General features: G+C 38.1%; 1 protein-coding gene across 1 annotated transcript; it reads right to left on the bottom strand.

The window, feature by feature from the left end:
• Window positions 1-13,100, bottom strand: LOC127528418 (centrosome and spindle pole-associated protein 1-like). Its single transcript, XM_051929178.1, has 5 exons — window positions 12,898-13,100; window positions 10,782-10,842; window positions 3,309-3,415; window positions 3,008-3,146; window positions 1-745 (listed from the first exon to the last, which is right to left on the bottom strand). Exons 2-5 carry the CDS (start codon window positions 10,819-10,821, stop codon window positions 519-521), a joined length of 513 nt encoding a protein of 170 aa, XP_051785138.1. The 5' UTR covers window positions 10,822-10,842; window positions 12,898-13,100; the 3' UTR covers window positions 1-518.
• Window positions 13,101-14,256: the final 1,156 nt, after the last annotated feature.

Raw genomic sequence — 14,256 nt, 5'->3', positions numbered from 1 at the left:
TAAATTAATCAAAATATATTTTAATTTTTTTTCTAAAAACATTAATTCAGAAGTAATTTACAACCAAAATGTGTATATATACTGTATTAAATATATTTTTCAATGTTAAGTATTTCCTTTTGTTTTCAATTAATAAGCAGCTTAAATTACTTCCAAACTTTTTAAAATTAAGGAGGTTTGCTTTTAGAGACTTCAAAGTCATTAACCAGGAAACACCCGGTACACCATAGCAGCATTAGAAAATAACGTAAAATAAAAAACGTATTCCGATGCTCTACCAGAAATCTAGAAGCCCATCCAGCATCGAGCTCTGTGATGACGGCAGCACGTCCCGCTAGAGGCTCGACAGTCCATGCGAGGTCTTCTGCCTCAACACACCGACAATCAAACAAGTGGTCTACAAAAACAACAACGCTGGCCACTTCCAGTCTGGCATGCATCCCAAACTCAGAGTAAATGTTTACTCCGCACGTAATCTAAGGTGCGGCACGTACATCGACGTAAAGGAGCTGGAGACCTCAGCCATGGGACGTCGAAGGGCCCTGCCAGTTTAAAACATACTGGCTCGCTGATGGTGGTCTCTCTCGTCGCATCTGATTAGCCATGAACCTCTTTATTGTTTCTGAGGTCCCAGGCCTCATCCAGGGGTCTGTGGCCACCGTCTCCACCGAGTACGGTCGTGCATGATCTTTGGAGGAAAAATGGTTTGGGTCATCATCAAGATCTTCCAAAAACATATTGTCATCTGAAAATAGGAAAACAAATCTTTATTCAGTTACTCAAACTTCAAACATTTAAAAATGTTAGTTTTTAATATAATGCCAAAACTGTCTTCTCACATTTTCTTAGGATGATTGCCTTCAGTGTGTAAATGAAACAAATCAAAGACTCCACGGTGTGTGTTTTTCATTTCACTCAAATGAAGCCATAAACGCCGTGTGAGCAACACCTGCAAAAATCTGCAGCCCACCAGGACCAAACATGATGATCCCAGCCTTGGTGAGAGGGGTCTGATGTACATATAAAGACAACAAGCACCACCACCGCTCACTGCCATAGCAGCTGAAGAGCACAGCTGGAGGCGCAGAAGGCCCATTCTTTTGGCTAGCATTGAATATCAAAGCTGCTGTGACCCAGTGGGTGTCATTCAAACACTCGTGTATGTCACTCTGCCAATGTCACAATACTACAGGAGACTGTGGACGATTGTGGGTTCGCTTCCCAGTTCCTCGCTGTGTGGATAGCGCTTTGAGTACTGAGAAATGCGCTATATAAATGTAATGAATTATTATTATTATTATTATTACAGTGTCATCAGGACTTGCCACATGTTGAGTAACCACCACCCCCCCTTATAAAACAAATGGAATTCTGAAGAAAGCTGTCTAGTCTTACATTTGCAGGACAGACTGGCACTACCTGCTTTACTTTGCCACACAAGTCTTTTGCTTGAGTGGCAGCTGCCAGACCCTCTCTTGTGACACTTCAGCTTCACAGGCTGCTCTATGCAATGCAACACCTGAGTCTCATCTAACAAGACTGACTAATACACTATTTATACACTTGGCTCAGTGAAATAAGAGCCATAAATTGACCACTGGTTACCTTAACGAACACACTTTTGTACCAATAATCCGCCTAAAGGATGGGCTTACGAGCAGCCAAGAAGCCAATGGGCAGCACAGCCATTCCCTCCTTTATAACTCATTGCAAGCACTACATCTGTGCTCCCTATATGCTCTCCTGTCCACGCTTAAGTGCTGCCATAGGAGGACTCTTATTATCCAGGGTGTATCTAAAAACAAAGAGTGACGTCGTACCTTTTGGTTCGAAGGGTAACCTGGTGTTGGACTGTAAGGGGGGAAGGCCATCTACAGTAGACTTGGATGCGAGTGCTACTACAAGTCCAAATCTACTAAAGAAAAGCAAGGTGCAGAAACAAGACAGACCATACGTAGAGCCATGCGTTTGTCTTGCTTAAGAAGGGAGTTTAATTGATCACTGACTGCCCAGCAGATGTCATGTTTAGCAAAAGATGACCTCTGTGTGTAAAACCTCGAGGACAAACTACAGTACCACCTGCAACCACAAGGTGCGACCAAAGCGAGAAGAGCTTCTGAACAAAGAAAGAAAAAGTACAATGAACATCCTGCCAAAGCAAGCCAAGCTGAAAGAATTGGGACAAAACATCGCCTACACTCGAGCCAACAGGAACCAAACCATACGTTCACCTAGTCTGATCTTGAGACCTTTTGTCTGTAACTTGATAGTTTGGATAAAGCCAGCTAATGGATTGTGGCTGCTGGCACTGCTGTGACTGAAAGTAATAACTAATGTGAAAAGAGCAACTTCACTCACACACACCAGTCGAGACTAGCAGTGCCACCACCATCACAGCTACTTACAAACTGATAAATCTACCCCACTGAAAGACCAGAATTTTAAGTAGATAGTTTTAAATTTGAATTGTGTTTCCTGGTTTAGAAAGCAGAATTCCTAAGTTATGTGCTTTTTTAGTTTGAAAAAGGATCAAACTAAGCTGGCACAGATTTAGGGTTTATGCTCTTTGCTATCGTTCTATCATCTGCATATATAACATCTTCCGTTAACCTTATGTTGTAAATAAATTGTACTACTCGGTTTACTGCGGCAAGTGTGTTTGGGTTATTTGTTGGAAAGCAGTCCGTCATTATATCCGAATCACAAACAGAGGAATTAAGTTATTTTTGTGGATTTTTGCCAATCATTCCTAAATTGTACAGATCTCTTCATAGTTCTGGATTCCCAAATGAAAAGAAAAGCACAGATCTCACATAAGGCACACAATTCAAATCAGATAAGATACTTCCAGAAGGTCTAAGGCCTCTGCCTTAAAAACCCAACTCAAGGAGCCAACTGCTCTTCAAAGAAAAGAAACAAAAACAACATTTCATTAAACCTCAAGTGAAACGTATGGAACATCCAAATAAATGAAAAGAATGAAAACTACACAGTGAAACTTCTTTACCAGCATTTCTGTCATAAGAGTTGAAGTCCTCGAGTCGTTTTAACCGATGTTTGTTCTTGGCATTGAGGTGTTCTACGTTTAGACTGGATATCGAGTAGCTATCTGGTTGCACTTGGGGTTCCACTACAAGCATATCATCCTATAAAGAAAAACTTTGGTCAGTACTCATAAGTAATATGTCTTATGGTCTCCATCTGAAGAAAATGCATGATGGTGCATGAGGAGTGTTAATTAAATGAAAAATTAATTTTAAAACACACAATAGTGTAATGAGTGATTCAAAGCATGCACAGACACTCACAAATTCAAAGTCTTTCTTCTTTTTCTGCCTTCTGCGCTCTCTTGCTGAAAGCTGCCTTTCACTTAAAAATGGGTCCATTAATGTTGGGAAAACTTCTCCATTGGTTCCTACAAAAGAGGATAAAAAACTTGCCAACTATAGATACAATAAACTTCCCTTATATCTAAAAATTTGACACCGTGTGATAAATCAAGTTTGAAAATGACGATGATGTTCAGATTTGTGGTCAAGTGTGAAAAGTACAAGCAGATGCTCACTTGCCTGTCTGTCAAATACTAGTGACGGATACCACCAAGATGGACATGCATGAAATACAAGAGACAACTGAAGAAGCACACAGCAGGTATGAGGAGAGGAAAACAAAAACTGTGCCATTGAGACACTGAGGGCTTCTACTGGTAGAACAGAGGTGATAGAAGAGTGACTGCGGAGGTCTTTAATGATGCGGTTAGCTCTTCTGTGGCAGTGTATGTTTTGCACAGAGGTCAGCTGTGTGCCCCTAATATTTTAAGCTGACATTGCTCCTCAGTGTAATGATTTGCATCTCACGCTGATCATGTTCTATACTTGGATATTACGCAATCTGTGAGACTTAGCTCCACTGTGCAAGAATCGGAGGTGATAGGCATCCATTAGATGTCCAATGAGGTAAAATCTTTGGGAAACCTCCTTTGCAATAGTCCACATTACCTTTGGCCATCATTGATGGTGCCTCTAAGATCTTTCTGATGATCTGGTGACTGATGGCACTGCATTCTGGGAGAATGAGATGAGAATCTGGTGTTCTCCTGCTTTCTGCACTCTGTTAAGAATGAGATTATTGTCCTAGCGCCACTGTGGTGTTCAGACAAGGATGTCAGGTCATTACCAACGTTCCCTCTAAGGACTTGGGTGTTGTGAGCCAAATTTTTTTTTTGTGAGCCAAAATTTTATCAATTTCAAAACTTGTGAGCCACTTTCTCCTTACCGGCTTCGATTTGTTATTTTACCAACATCGGTTGATTGCGCTTTTTATCAACGCTTCTGTAGGCCTTCGTTTTAGTGGCGATGAAGTATGTCATTTACAAAGTATGTTATTTAGAATTACAAAGTAAAATTACTTGAAAATTCAAAAGTTAAGCATTATAAATATTAATACCAATTTATTAAATTACCAATAGATAGTCATAATCCCAAATCAGTAAGTTTCAAGTGAAACAGTGTGGTAACTTAAAATCAAACTTGAAGTCTTGTACATGTATCATGAATGTCTATTTCTGTACATGTCTTACAGTCTTTCTCTTCTTCCCTTTTCTTTTTTCCAAAACTTATAAACACTGTTGATATTTACATCATATCCAGCTGCTGTGTACAGTTTAATTCGCATAAGATTTTCCAGGTGATCACTGTCCAAGCGATTCCTGGTCTTAACTTTAATGGCGTTCATCAAGCTGAACCCCCTTTCACAATCAGCACTGGAAGCTTGAAAAGTTCCACAAACATCAAGCAAAAGATTTAGTCCTTTGAATTGCTCCTGCTCCTGCTGGGTGAATGCTAGTATGTCCTGAAATGTATTCATTAATCCAGCTTTCATTTTCTCTGAAACGATGCATTTGAAATCCGAAAATTCTTTACAAACATCCTTGGCAAAAATCTTCTCATCTTTCTTGAACAAGACAGAGTAACGCTTAGCCAGCTGTGCAAGATTTTCATGACCAAAAGCAAAATCATCCAGATTTCTTTGATTACAGAAATGATCTTTATCAAATATGCACCAGTCTTTTAATTCATCAGCAGGAAATCTTCTGTCCAAATGATCACAAATTTGCTTAATAAATTTAAGAATGTTATCTGTTTTTACTGGAGATGGGGAAGAAGCAACTAAATCTTTTACAGTGTCACTGAAATGCACGTGTTCCCCCAGATACTGAGACCTCAGTTTCCTGATTTTAGCTTTGGCAAATTGATATGCCTCTACAGTGGTTAAAGCACTTCTCTGGAAAATTTTGCACAGTTCTGCCAGTTCACCAAGTACATCACATAGGATATGTAATGCCACACGATATTCAGGTTTGCTTAATTTATCAATACAATATTTGTGAACTGGATCATTGTCCTCTTCTACTTGTTCTTTGCAATATTCTAACAAAATGTCATAACTCCTATTCAAGGCAAGTACAGCAAAGTGTCTTGAGAGCCATCTAACTTCATTTATAGGTCTAAATGAAACAGCATCACAGTCTGCAGCACTGGCCATTTCCTGAAATTTATTTTTTTTTACACTTGATCTACTGAACAGTGTATATACTGTTCTTATGAGAGTTTCTATTTCCCTCATTAATGGTAACTGTTTCCAAGCATCATCAATTCCTAGGTCTTCTCGGTGAGCTACACAGTGCTGCTCTAGCAAGTGAGGAATTGATTGTCTTAATATAGCAGCAACACCATTATGCTTTCCAAGCATCACAGATGCACCATCAGATGTAAACATGACCATGCGATTTATGTCCAAGTTATTCTCATTATAAAATCTCCTTATTGCCTCAACTATTGCTGTACTGTTACAAGCAGTCAATTTGGTAATTCCAGCAAAAACAGTTTTATGAATTTTATCAGTAGTTTTTCTAAATTTGATGTACATAATCAGCATTTTTGAAACAGAAATATCTGTACTTTCATCCACCATAAGTGTGTGGAAATCAGATTCTCTAATTTCATTTAAAACTTCTGTTTTTACAACATTGTTAATGCATTCAATGAATTCAAAAGCATAATTTTTGCTTCTCCAACATTCAGGAATTTCTGTGTATTTTGCCACATGGTCATGAATTTCTTGCACAGACAGCATGGATGCATTCAACTTAACTGCAAGTAAAACATTGTCAATCAACACCTTTACCGCTTCGGGATTCGATCTGTCACGTTCATTCAATTCTTGTCTAACAATCCTATCTTCAGGCGTTTCTTTTAAAAAATTTTGTATGAATCCACGATTCTGATTTCGAAGTTTCGTGACAGCATCCAGATGAATTTTGTGACTTACGTGACGCTTCAAGTAATCAATTTTCCATTCACCCCATTTCTTTCCTGAACTCCATTCTCCGTCAACTCCTGCTTTAAGACAAAACGTACAAACAACGTCTTCCGTTTCACGATATTTAAAAATTTCTCCGAGTTTCACATTCTTATGTCCGGACCCATTTGGCAGGATGGTTTCAACCGAATAATCTGTTAACCATTCCTTCTTGAAGTTATTGCGGCTTCTCTTTGTCGCATTACATAGCAGTTCATCTTGAGCTTTGCGCTTCGACATTTTCATAAATAATGAAAAGAAATTGTAAAGTTCAAATTTTTATTTTTTACTGCGAATTTGCGAAAACAGTAATTTAACGAACGTTATGAATGCGAACTGGACCGGACCGGAACTTCCGACCTTTCAGTAGACAACATCATGGACTTTAATTGAAATATAGACCAGCTGAATGGTGGGAAAGTGCACCAATCACGCGGTCACCGGTCACATGCCATATTACACCAGCCAAGGCCCAACTTCGCCCAAGGCCAAAGTTTACTTCGTTATTATGCCGATTGAATCATGTAGCCCGAGACTCCCGAGTCACGCAGGCAACAGGATTCCCGCCAGGCCGCAGTCCGCCGGCACGTGATTTTACGAAAATTAACAAATCGGCCGCCACGTGCGCTAGGATTAAAAGTTGTGCGCCAAGGTTAAACAGTTGGTGCGCCAGCGCACGCTAGCGCAGCTTAGAGGGAACGTTGGATTACCAAATTTAATGGTGGAGCTGGAGAAGTTTCTCTGGGCACACAAGTGAATAAGGAGCACAACAGTGTGTTAAGCACATAGGATCAGTGCCAAAGGAGGAAAGTGGCACTCAAACAGAAGTCTAGGAGCCTGGTTATCAATCTTGACAAAACAGAAGTGTGAAATGCTGAGGTAAGTATGATCTAAAACCAGTTATGATAAGCAAACTGAAGCTGGTCTGGACTGTCTGGAGTATTACCTTTGTTTGCATCTGTCTCTCAAAGTGTTTATTCACACTAGGAGTGGGTGCTAAATAAGACTAGGTAGTAGAATATTCCTCATTTTGACGAGTCTTCAATTTGGGATAATTCAATTAAAACCCAGTACAGGGTGAGGAAGATAAAACCATCAATAAATAATCTAAAATATGATAAAATCCAAGAATAAAATACAGTCCCAGAAGAGGGTTCCCTTCAGTCCTTTTCTCCGGCTTTAATCCAAACCACTTCCATTGGCACCCGCTGAGACGCACCTCCATAGTCCGTCCTGCCACCTGACATTAGTCCAGCAGGACCCCTAAGGCACTCAATGGAAGCAGCCCATCCCTGGAGCACCTTGAGGGGGAACGGCACGCTCTGGCCTCCCAACCACCATGCTGGCTTGGACTCCTGATTCAGGCTTTCTTGATCTTTCCTTTTTCTCGACAATTCTTCACCGTCCTTTCTATCTTAGTCAGGCTACCGTTATACTCCTGTGGGTACAGAAGCCTTAATAATGACCTGCAGAGTGCTGATGGAAACAGCTGAGCTGATCACACCTACACCATAATCAGTAGTCAGCTCACCTTCCCACCAAACACCCCGGGATCTGAATCCACGAAGCTTGATCTGCACATTTTAATTTATAAAAGCTGCACACCACTATGTACCTCAACCGTGCAGCATCACAAATGGGTGCCTCTGTATTCAGTTTATAGCTATTATAAATCACTTTTTAATCAAGTTTAATTTGCTTTGTGAGTTCCTAACAGCATTTGTTAGGTTGCCCTATTGCTTAACTGAAATGTGTTAGGGTGAACGACGCTCAGTAAATCAGAATTTCTTATTAGAAAATGAGTAGAATGCTTACTGACACATTTCTGAGGAGTCCACTGACATTTACTCGTCCACTTCTAATGAGGAGTCTCTAAACATTTCTGAATCTGCAGATTTACAACAATCAGATAATTTCTTCTCTATCTCTTCAGTCCAGTACTGTACAGAGGTGGGTAGAGTAGCCACAAATTGTACTCAAGTAAGAGTAGCGTCACTTCAGAATAATATTACTAAAGTACAAGTAAAGAGTAGTCATCCAAAAAATTACTCAAGTAAGAGTAAAAAAGTATTTGGTGAAAAGTAACTGTTTGATCATAATAAATTATTTATTTTTTAGAAATGTTGTAATAAGACAGACAAAAATATAAAATAATGTGCAAATTCTGCTATTTCCCAATAATAAAATAAAAAATGAGTAAAAATAAATCACATCTTTACAAAATAAAGATGCACAAATAACACAAAGTTCCAAATCTCAGTTTTTCACAACAAAGCTTTTGAAGCCAATACCTACAGTAGGTAACATGTATGTTTGAACAGTGCAAACTACTTACAGTGACGAGATATACTGTACACTGATGGTATAATGCTGTATATTCACTTGCTCTCCAAATAGCACAGCTGATAGAAAATAACATTAGAACAAGGCAGCTTGTGCACGTACAACAAGTCTTACCTTGACTGTCTGTGTCTGTGCATGTTTGGTTAGAACGTACTTGTTCTTCACTCAGTGAAGTGATGGTTAAGCTTCAGCAGCAGTTGGCTCTCATTTTTCATCTATTCTTTCTTTCCCTGTCCGCTGTCTGTGAGGAGTTTCTGCCGCTATGCCGCCACAGTTTGTGTGTGGTCATGTGACTGCATGGCTACGTCTGATTGGTGAAACGGAGTCTTGTGATTATTGTTGCTACGTGTGATTGATGAAACAGTCATGCAGTAGATCCACTGGCGGCTTCTCTCTGGCAAAAACATAGTGTATATAATGGAGAAAAAGTAACGAGTCGAGTGTTGCCCAATGTAGCGGAGTAAGAGTAGCGTTTCTTCTTCACAAATGTACTCAAATAAAAGTAAAAAGTATGGTGCAGTAAAATTACTCTTAGAAGTACAATTTTTTTAAAAAGTTACTCAAGTAAATGTAACTTGTTACTACCCACCTCTGGTACTGTACCCCTTTGTTATTGGGTCCTCACATTTCAACCCCTACTTATAAAATGGCAGCAGCTGCAGTATTGACATGTGATGCAACTGTCCAAGGCGAGGAAGGAGTAAGCGAGGTCTGATCAGGGTGCTGGTGGGCTGCTAGTGGGTCAGGTACTTGCAAATGATGATATTTGATGTATTGAGAACTGATGATGTTCAGTTGACTGCACAATGCTGGTGTTGACTTATGGTGAGATATAAATAATAATGGAAAAAAATTGTAGAACTCTCCACATTTACTTATGTACACGGCACATTCAGCTTGTTGACATAAATCTTTTACTGTGATTGAGGAAAATGTATTCTTGTCAACTGGTTACAAATTTTAATTTATTTACAGTGTTTGGTCATGAATCTTCCTGAAGGAGATGACAGACAATCCAGAAGCTTAAGCACAGAGTTGCTGAACTGAAGGAGGGTTAGCTAGCTCATGTTATTATAAATTGGTGGAACTCACACAGATTTCCTTCGGAGAGGTAGAGTTCTGCAGGAGGACACTACAGACTGAAAAGGTACAGACATAAGCACATGGTAGGAGGTGCACAATGTCAAGGTCATTAACCCCAGAGTTAGAGGTGTCCGGCATTTTCTAGGATCAGGGAGCTGAACGGTAACCCTGATAGCTGTGAGATGATAGGCAGAGATGAGAATCCCTAATGGACTCTCAGCTTTCTAAGTGCTGGCTCAACCAGCACCCAGAAAGGAGGAGGTAGAGATAATAGGTGGCACAATTATAATGAAGTTAACTTACAAGTTTTTTCTAAGAACAGGGCATTCATATGTACAGGTGGGGAATTTTCCTGAACAGGCCCCTGATCAGAGGTGGAGTAGTGGTCATTGTCCATGCTCGATGAAATAAATTAGTCATGGGTAGCCTGCCTGTTCAACAAGACAAATTTAAATAGCTAACGTCTAGGCAATGGTGCAGTACTGACAATTGTGGTCAGTTCTTAGTGTGCCACACATTTGTCCAAGTCAGCTTAAAGAGATTAGAGAGTTGAACTTGTAGTTCAGATGTTGATGTACAAGTTTATGGAACAAAAGGGTCACCATTTGGAAAATATGGAACCTGGAATGCTAATAATAATCAAAATCTAAAAAGCAGAAGACAATGATCTTTACAAGTGCTGTTTACTGATGCAATCTACTGAGCCATATTATAACCAAGTGAAATAAAAAATGGGATATATTAATGGTGCTAAGACTCAGCCTCCATTTATTTAAAACATCTTCAGAAACTTGTGAGTCTATAAGACCAAGATGCTAAAGTGTTATAAAAAGAGAATGAAATAAAAAAAAAAGTTTATATAATTTACTGCCATAAAAACAATGAATCCATTCATTTATCATCCTTTCTTAACCTGGTTAACGATCTATCAGATTAAAAGCTGTAATCAGGGTGCATTCACTCAAGTCCCTCCTTGAAACGTTTAGTCCACTTACCGATGAAAGCACTCTCCGACTCCAGCAAAGAACCCCTCATATCACTGGGTAGAGTTTTTGGCTGGAAGCAAAATTAGAAAATGCATGAAAACAAAACTTGTGTGATGACGATTATATTCTGACTGTGCTATAAAATTAGCATCATATCCAAAAAATGAAGCTAAAATAAACCCACTTTTTTAAAAAACAAAATGCATATATTAGGCATTTTTTGTATTGGAGAAATGAAGAACTGCCTTCATTAACAAGAGTGTGGGGTCTATAACAGAGAACTTTTCATAGGCGGATGAACATCTTTCACTGTAGTATATATGGCCTTATAAAATCATAAAGACATCAAAAGTAAAAAACAATTGTAGCAATTCTAGATGAAGTGCAATTCTGCTACCCTGGAAATGTAACCAACTACTCAAATTGGTCTTTTTATTTTTTCTTTAAAATGGTCCTGTCCAGGTAGGTCAACTGGCAGACACAGCTTTAAACTAAAACTAAATCAGGTGTCTGCAGTTGCTGTGCTATTTAATTTCATATCAAGTTAAATAAGACTTTGTTAATCAATAATTAATTATCTACTGTAACATTAAAATTATACACATCCAATAAATACAGTAAGAAGAGACTTTATCGAATACATCCTGAAAATATAGATTTGAGACACACCTGTTCAACAAGACAAATTTTGGGACATTTTTTATTAACACTATCGGCAGTGCAACTAATGCCTAAAGAACTACACCCCTGTGACTAATGGTAGGGGGGAAAATTCTTAATTCTTTATCCTTGCCCCTCTTCTTGATCCCCAGTTGACTTCATCAATAGTATACAAAAGCTCTCAGGACTGCAGGAATTAATTATAACACTAATTTATGTAACAAAGAAGCATACCATGCAAGAGGTCAGTCTTGCACTATAATCATGGATATGCTAACAATTCTTTGTACACACAAATCTTTTTATAGACAGCAGTATACAAGAGCATCTTTAGCATATAGCTGATAGCACCATTAATATATCCCTTTATTAAGACTGATATCCTGCGTTGCCTTTTAAATGTGGTAGTGTAAAGATTTGCATGCTAAGACTCGGCCTTCATTTATTTAAAACATCTTCAGAAACTTGTGAGTCTAAGACCAAGATGCTAAAGTGTTATAAAAAGATGTTCTCCAATACTAACTAAATACATTTTTTTCATTTCTTTTTTAATTATTAAGAACATACCAGACTTTTGAAACTGAGGTTATGGTTCAGTTTCTTTAATTTTTTTTCTATGATCAATTGTAAATTAAGAAGAATAATTTCATTTTCATTTCATATAGCTTTATTTTCAGACGACAGCATCGAATTTTGTGAAAATCTCTTACATAAACTTGGTCACTTATATAAAGGAGACAAAAAATCATCAGTAGTGTGTACCTGTCTAAACTGAATAGGAAAATTTAAATATATATATATATACTGTGAAAGAAAAATGAACTGCTTGCAAGCTACTTAGGGTTAATAGCTGACAAAGCCGTTTTGCTATAACGGCAGGTTATTCATACAGGCGTCTGTCATAAGACAGGGTGCAGTAAGCTGACCAAAGACAATTTCCAGTTTCTTAGGAAGGCATCTATTTGACACAGGAAAGATGACTTTTCCTTCTTTAGGGTCTATCTGATCAGTGAAAAAATAAGAACAGATGGACCATTACTGTACTAAAACAAAATGCTTAAGTAAACGATATTATGTTTATTTTTAAGAAATAAGGGGAAGGGGGAAGAAGAAGAAATTATAAAAAGCCAATAGAAAAAAATGTAACTTTGCTCTTCTGTCTTGCAATGTAGAATTCATGAACTCATCTGTGGCTGAATAAAAATCTAATTGATTGAACTCGTCCTGTCTTCCTCTTCACATATATTATACATGAAAAAGGACCACTCAAGCTGCTAAACAATTTTTCATCCCTTAACAGATTTCTGGATTATTAAAAAAACGGCAATATAATGGAGCACATATTATAAGTCTCCATAAAAATTATTTCTCCTATTAAATAAACAAAATGTATTTAATAGAAGAAACAAAAGCTGAGAAAGCAGTGTGATTAAATAGTTCATACCTTTTATCAAATTTCACTTACCAAACTGATGTTCTGAGAGATTAAATGAGACAGAGGGAAATCTATATCTGGGGGAGAGGGACAGGACAGTAACAGTTAAGACAATTTGATGTAATCTATTCTAAAACAAAGTATACTTTATATAATGCTTAACCAAAAAACACCATTTTTAGGCAATTTATAAAGTTAACAAAATTACAAAGTACAGTGCTATGCTATAAACATGGTAAATTACACAGATGCAAAAACTTAAGAGCCAACTAATACTTATTTAAAAAAAAAAAAAAAAAAAAAGTTTGATCAGATCAGTATTTACAATACACAAAAGTAAAATTTAGTACGGCAGAATCCAAGAACAAACAAACAATTTTAAGCACACCCAATTAAACACTAATAGAAAAGAATGACTTTTTAAGCATTACTTCAATGTGTACACTCATGGAAATCCGAAGCTAAAAAAGCATTCCTGAAGATTATGCAAAGATGACTTAAAACAGTCAGAATGCTGGCAACGAAGGGTATCAGGCGGAATGCTTGGCCGATAAAGGACAAGTAATCTGGAGTGTTGGAAATGTCTGTTGAGCAGCAGCAGATCAATGATCTTGTAGATCAGGGGTCGCCAAGTCCAGTCCTGGAGAACCACCGTGGCAGCAGGTTTTCATTGTAGCCCTTTTTAATTGAGTGCCCAGTTTGTGCTGTTAATTAACTTCTTGTGAATTCATTTAATTAACTTGTTTTTTAAGATTTGTTCTCCTGAACTTCTTCATCGTTCCTCTGAATTGCTTCACTTCTTTCCTTAAATGGCACCCAAACAGAAATGAAATGTGAAGTGAGTGAGAACACAACAGAAGAGCAACAAGTCAGGGCCTCAAACTTTAACCAATTTCACTCCAACCAGCTGCTTAATGAGGTGCCAATTCCTGTCGTTAAGTAAACTCGTTCTTTAATTTCATGGTTTGTTGCTACTCTTGTGGTGCATTAGCAGACATTTCTGAAATTGTTGATTTTCTCTTTTCTAAGAGCACTCTTAAAATGTTTTGGGGTCCTGAGTAGATAAACATTCCTGAGACCTTCGTCTTTCTTTATTTTCAGATATTGTGAGATGGACACCAGTTCTTTTGGCTCATTTTGTGTCTCATTATTGTTTGGTTGCTAATTAAGGAAAAAGAAACAATTAAGGGGTCAGAGTCTTCAAGAGCAAATCAATTAAAATTAGTTCAAAAGAAGTTAATTAGCAGCAAAAACACGTCACTCATTCAGAAAAGGGTTAGAATGAAAACCTGCAGCCACTGTGGTCCTCCAGGACTGGTCTTGGTGACCCCTGTTGTAGATGACACAGTATTGTACAGGAGAGTAACCTAGTGAGGTCATCGCAGAGGC

Source organism: Erpetoichthys calabaricus, chromosome 6 (genome assembly GCF_900747795.2).
Source record: "Erpetoichthys calabaricus chromosome 6, fErpCal1.3, whole genome shotgun sequence".
In the NCBI taxonomy this organism is placed as follows: domain Eukaryota; kingdom Metazoa; phylum Chordata; class Cladistia; order Polypteriformes; family Polypteridae; genus Erpetoichthys; species Erpetoichthys calabaricus.
Note: the sequence above shows the minus strand (reverse complement) of the source record. Positions and strands in the feature narration are given on the sequence as shown.

What these genes read in the sequence shown, in the direction of transcription:
- LOC127528418 (XM_051929178.1), bottom strand. Translation starts at nt 10,821, where the DNA reads ATGAGGGGTTCTTTGCTGGAGTCGGAGAGTGCTTTCATCG. An exon ending in AGAAGAAAGACTTTGAATTT is followed by an intron (nt 3,147 to 3,308) that starts GTGAGTGTCTGT and finishes TTTTCTTTATAG; the next exon opens with GATGATATGCTTGTAGTGGA. An exon ending in CTCTTATGACAGAAATGCTG is followed by an intron (nt 746 to 3,007) that starts GTAAAGAAGTTT and finishes TCCTATTTTCAG; the next exon opens with ATGACAATATGTTTTTGGAA.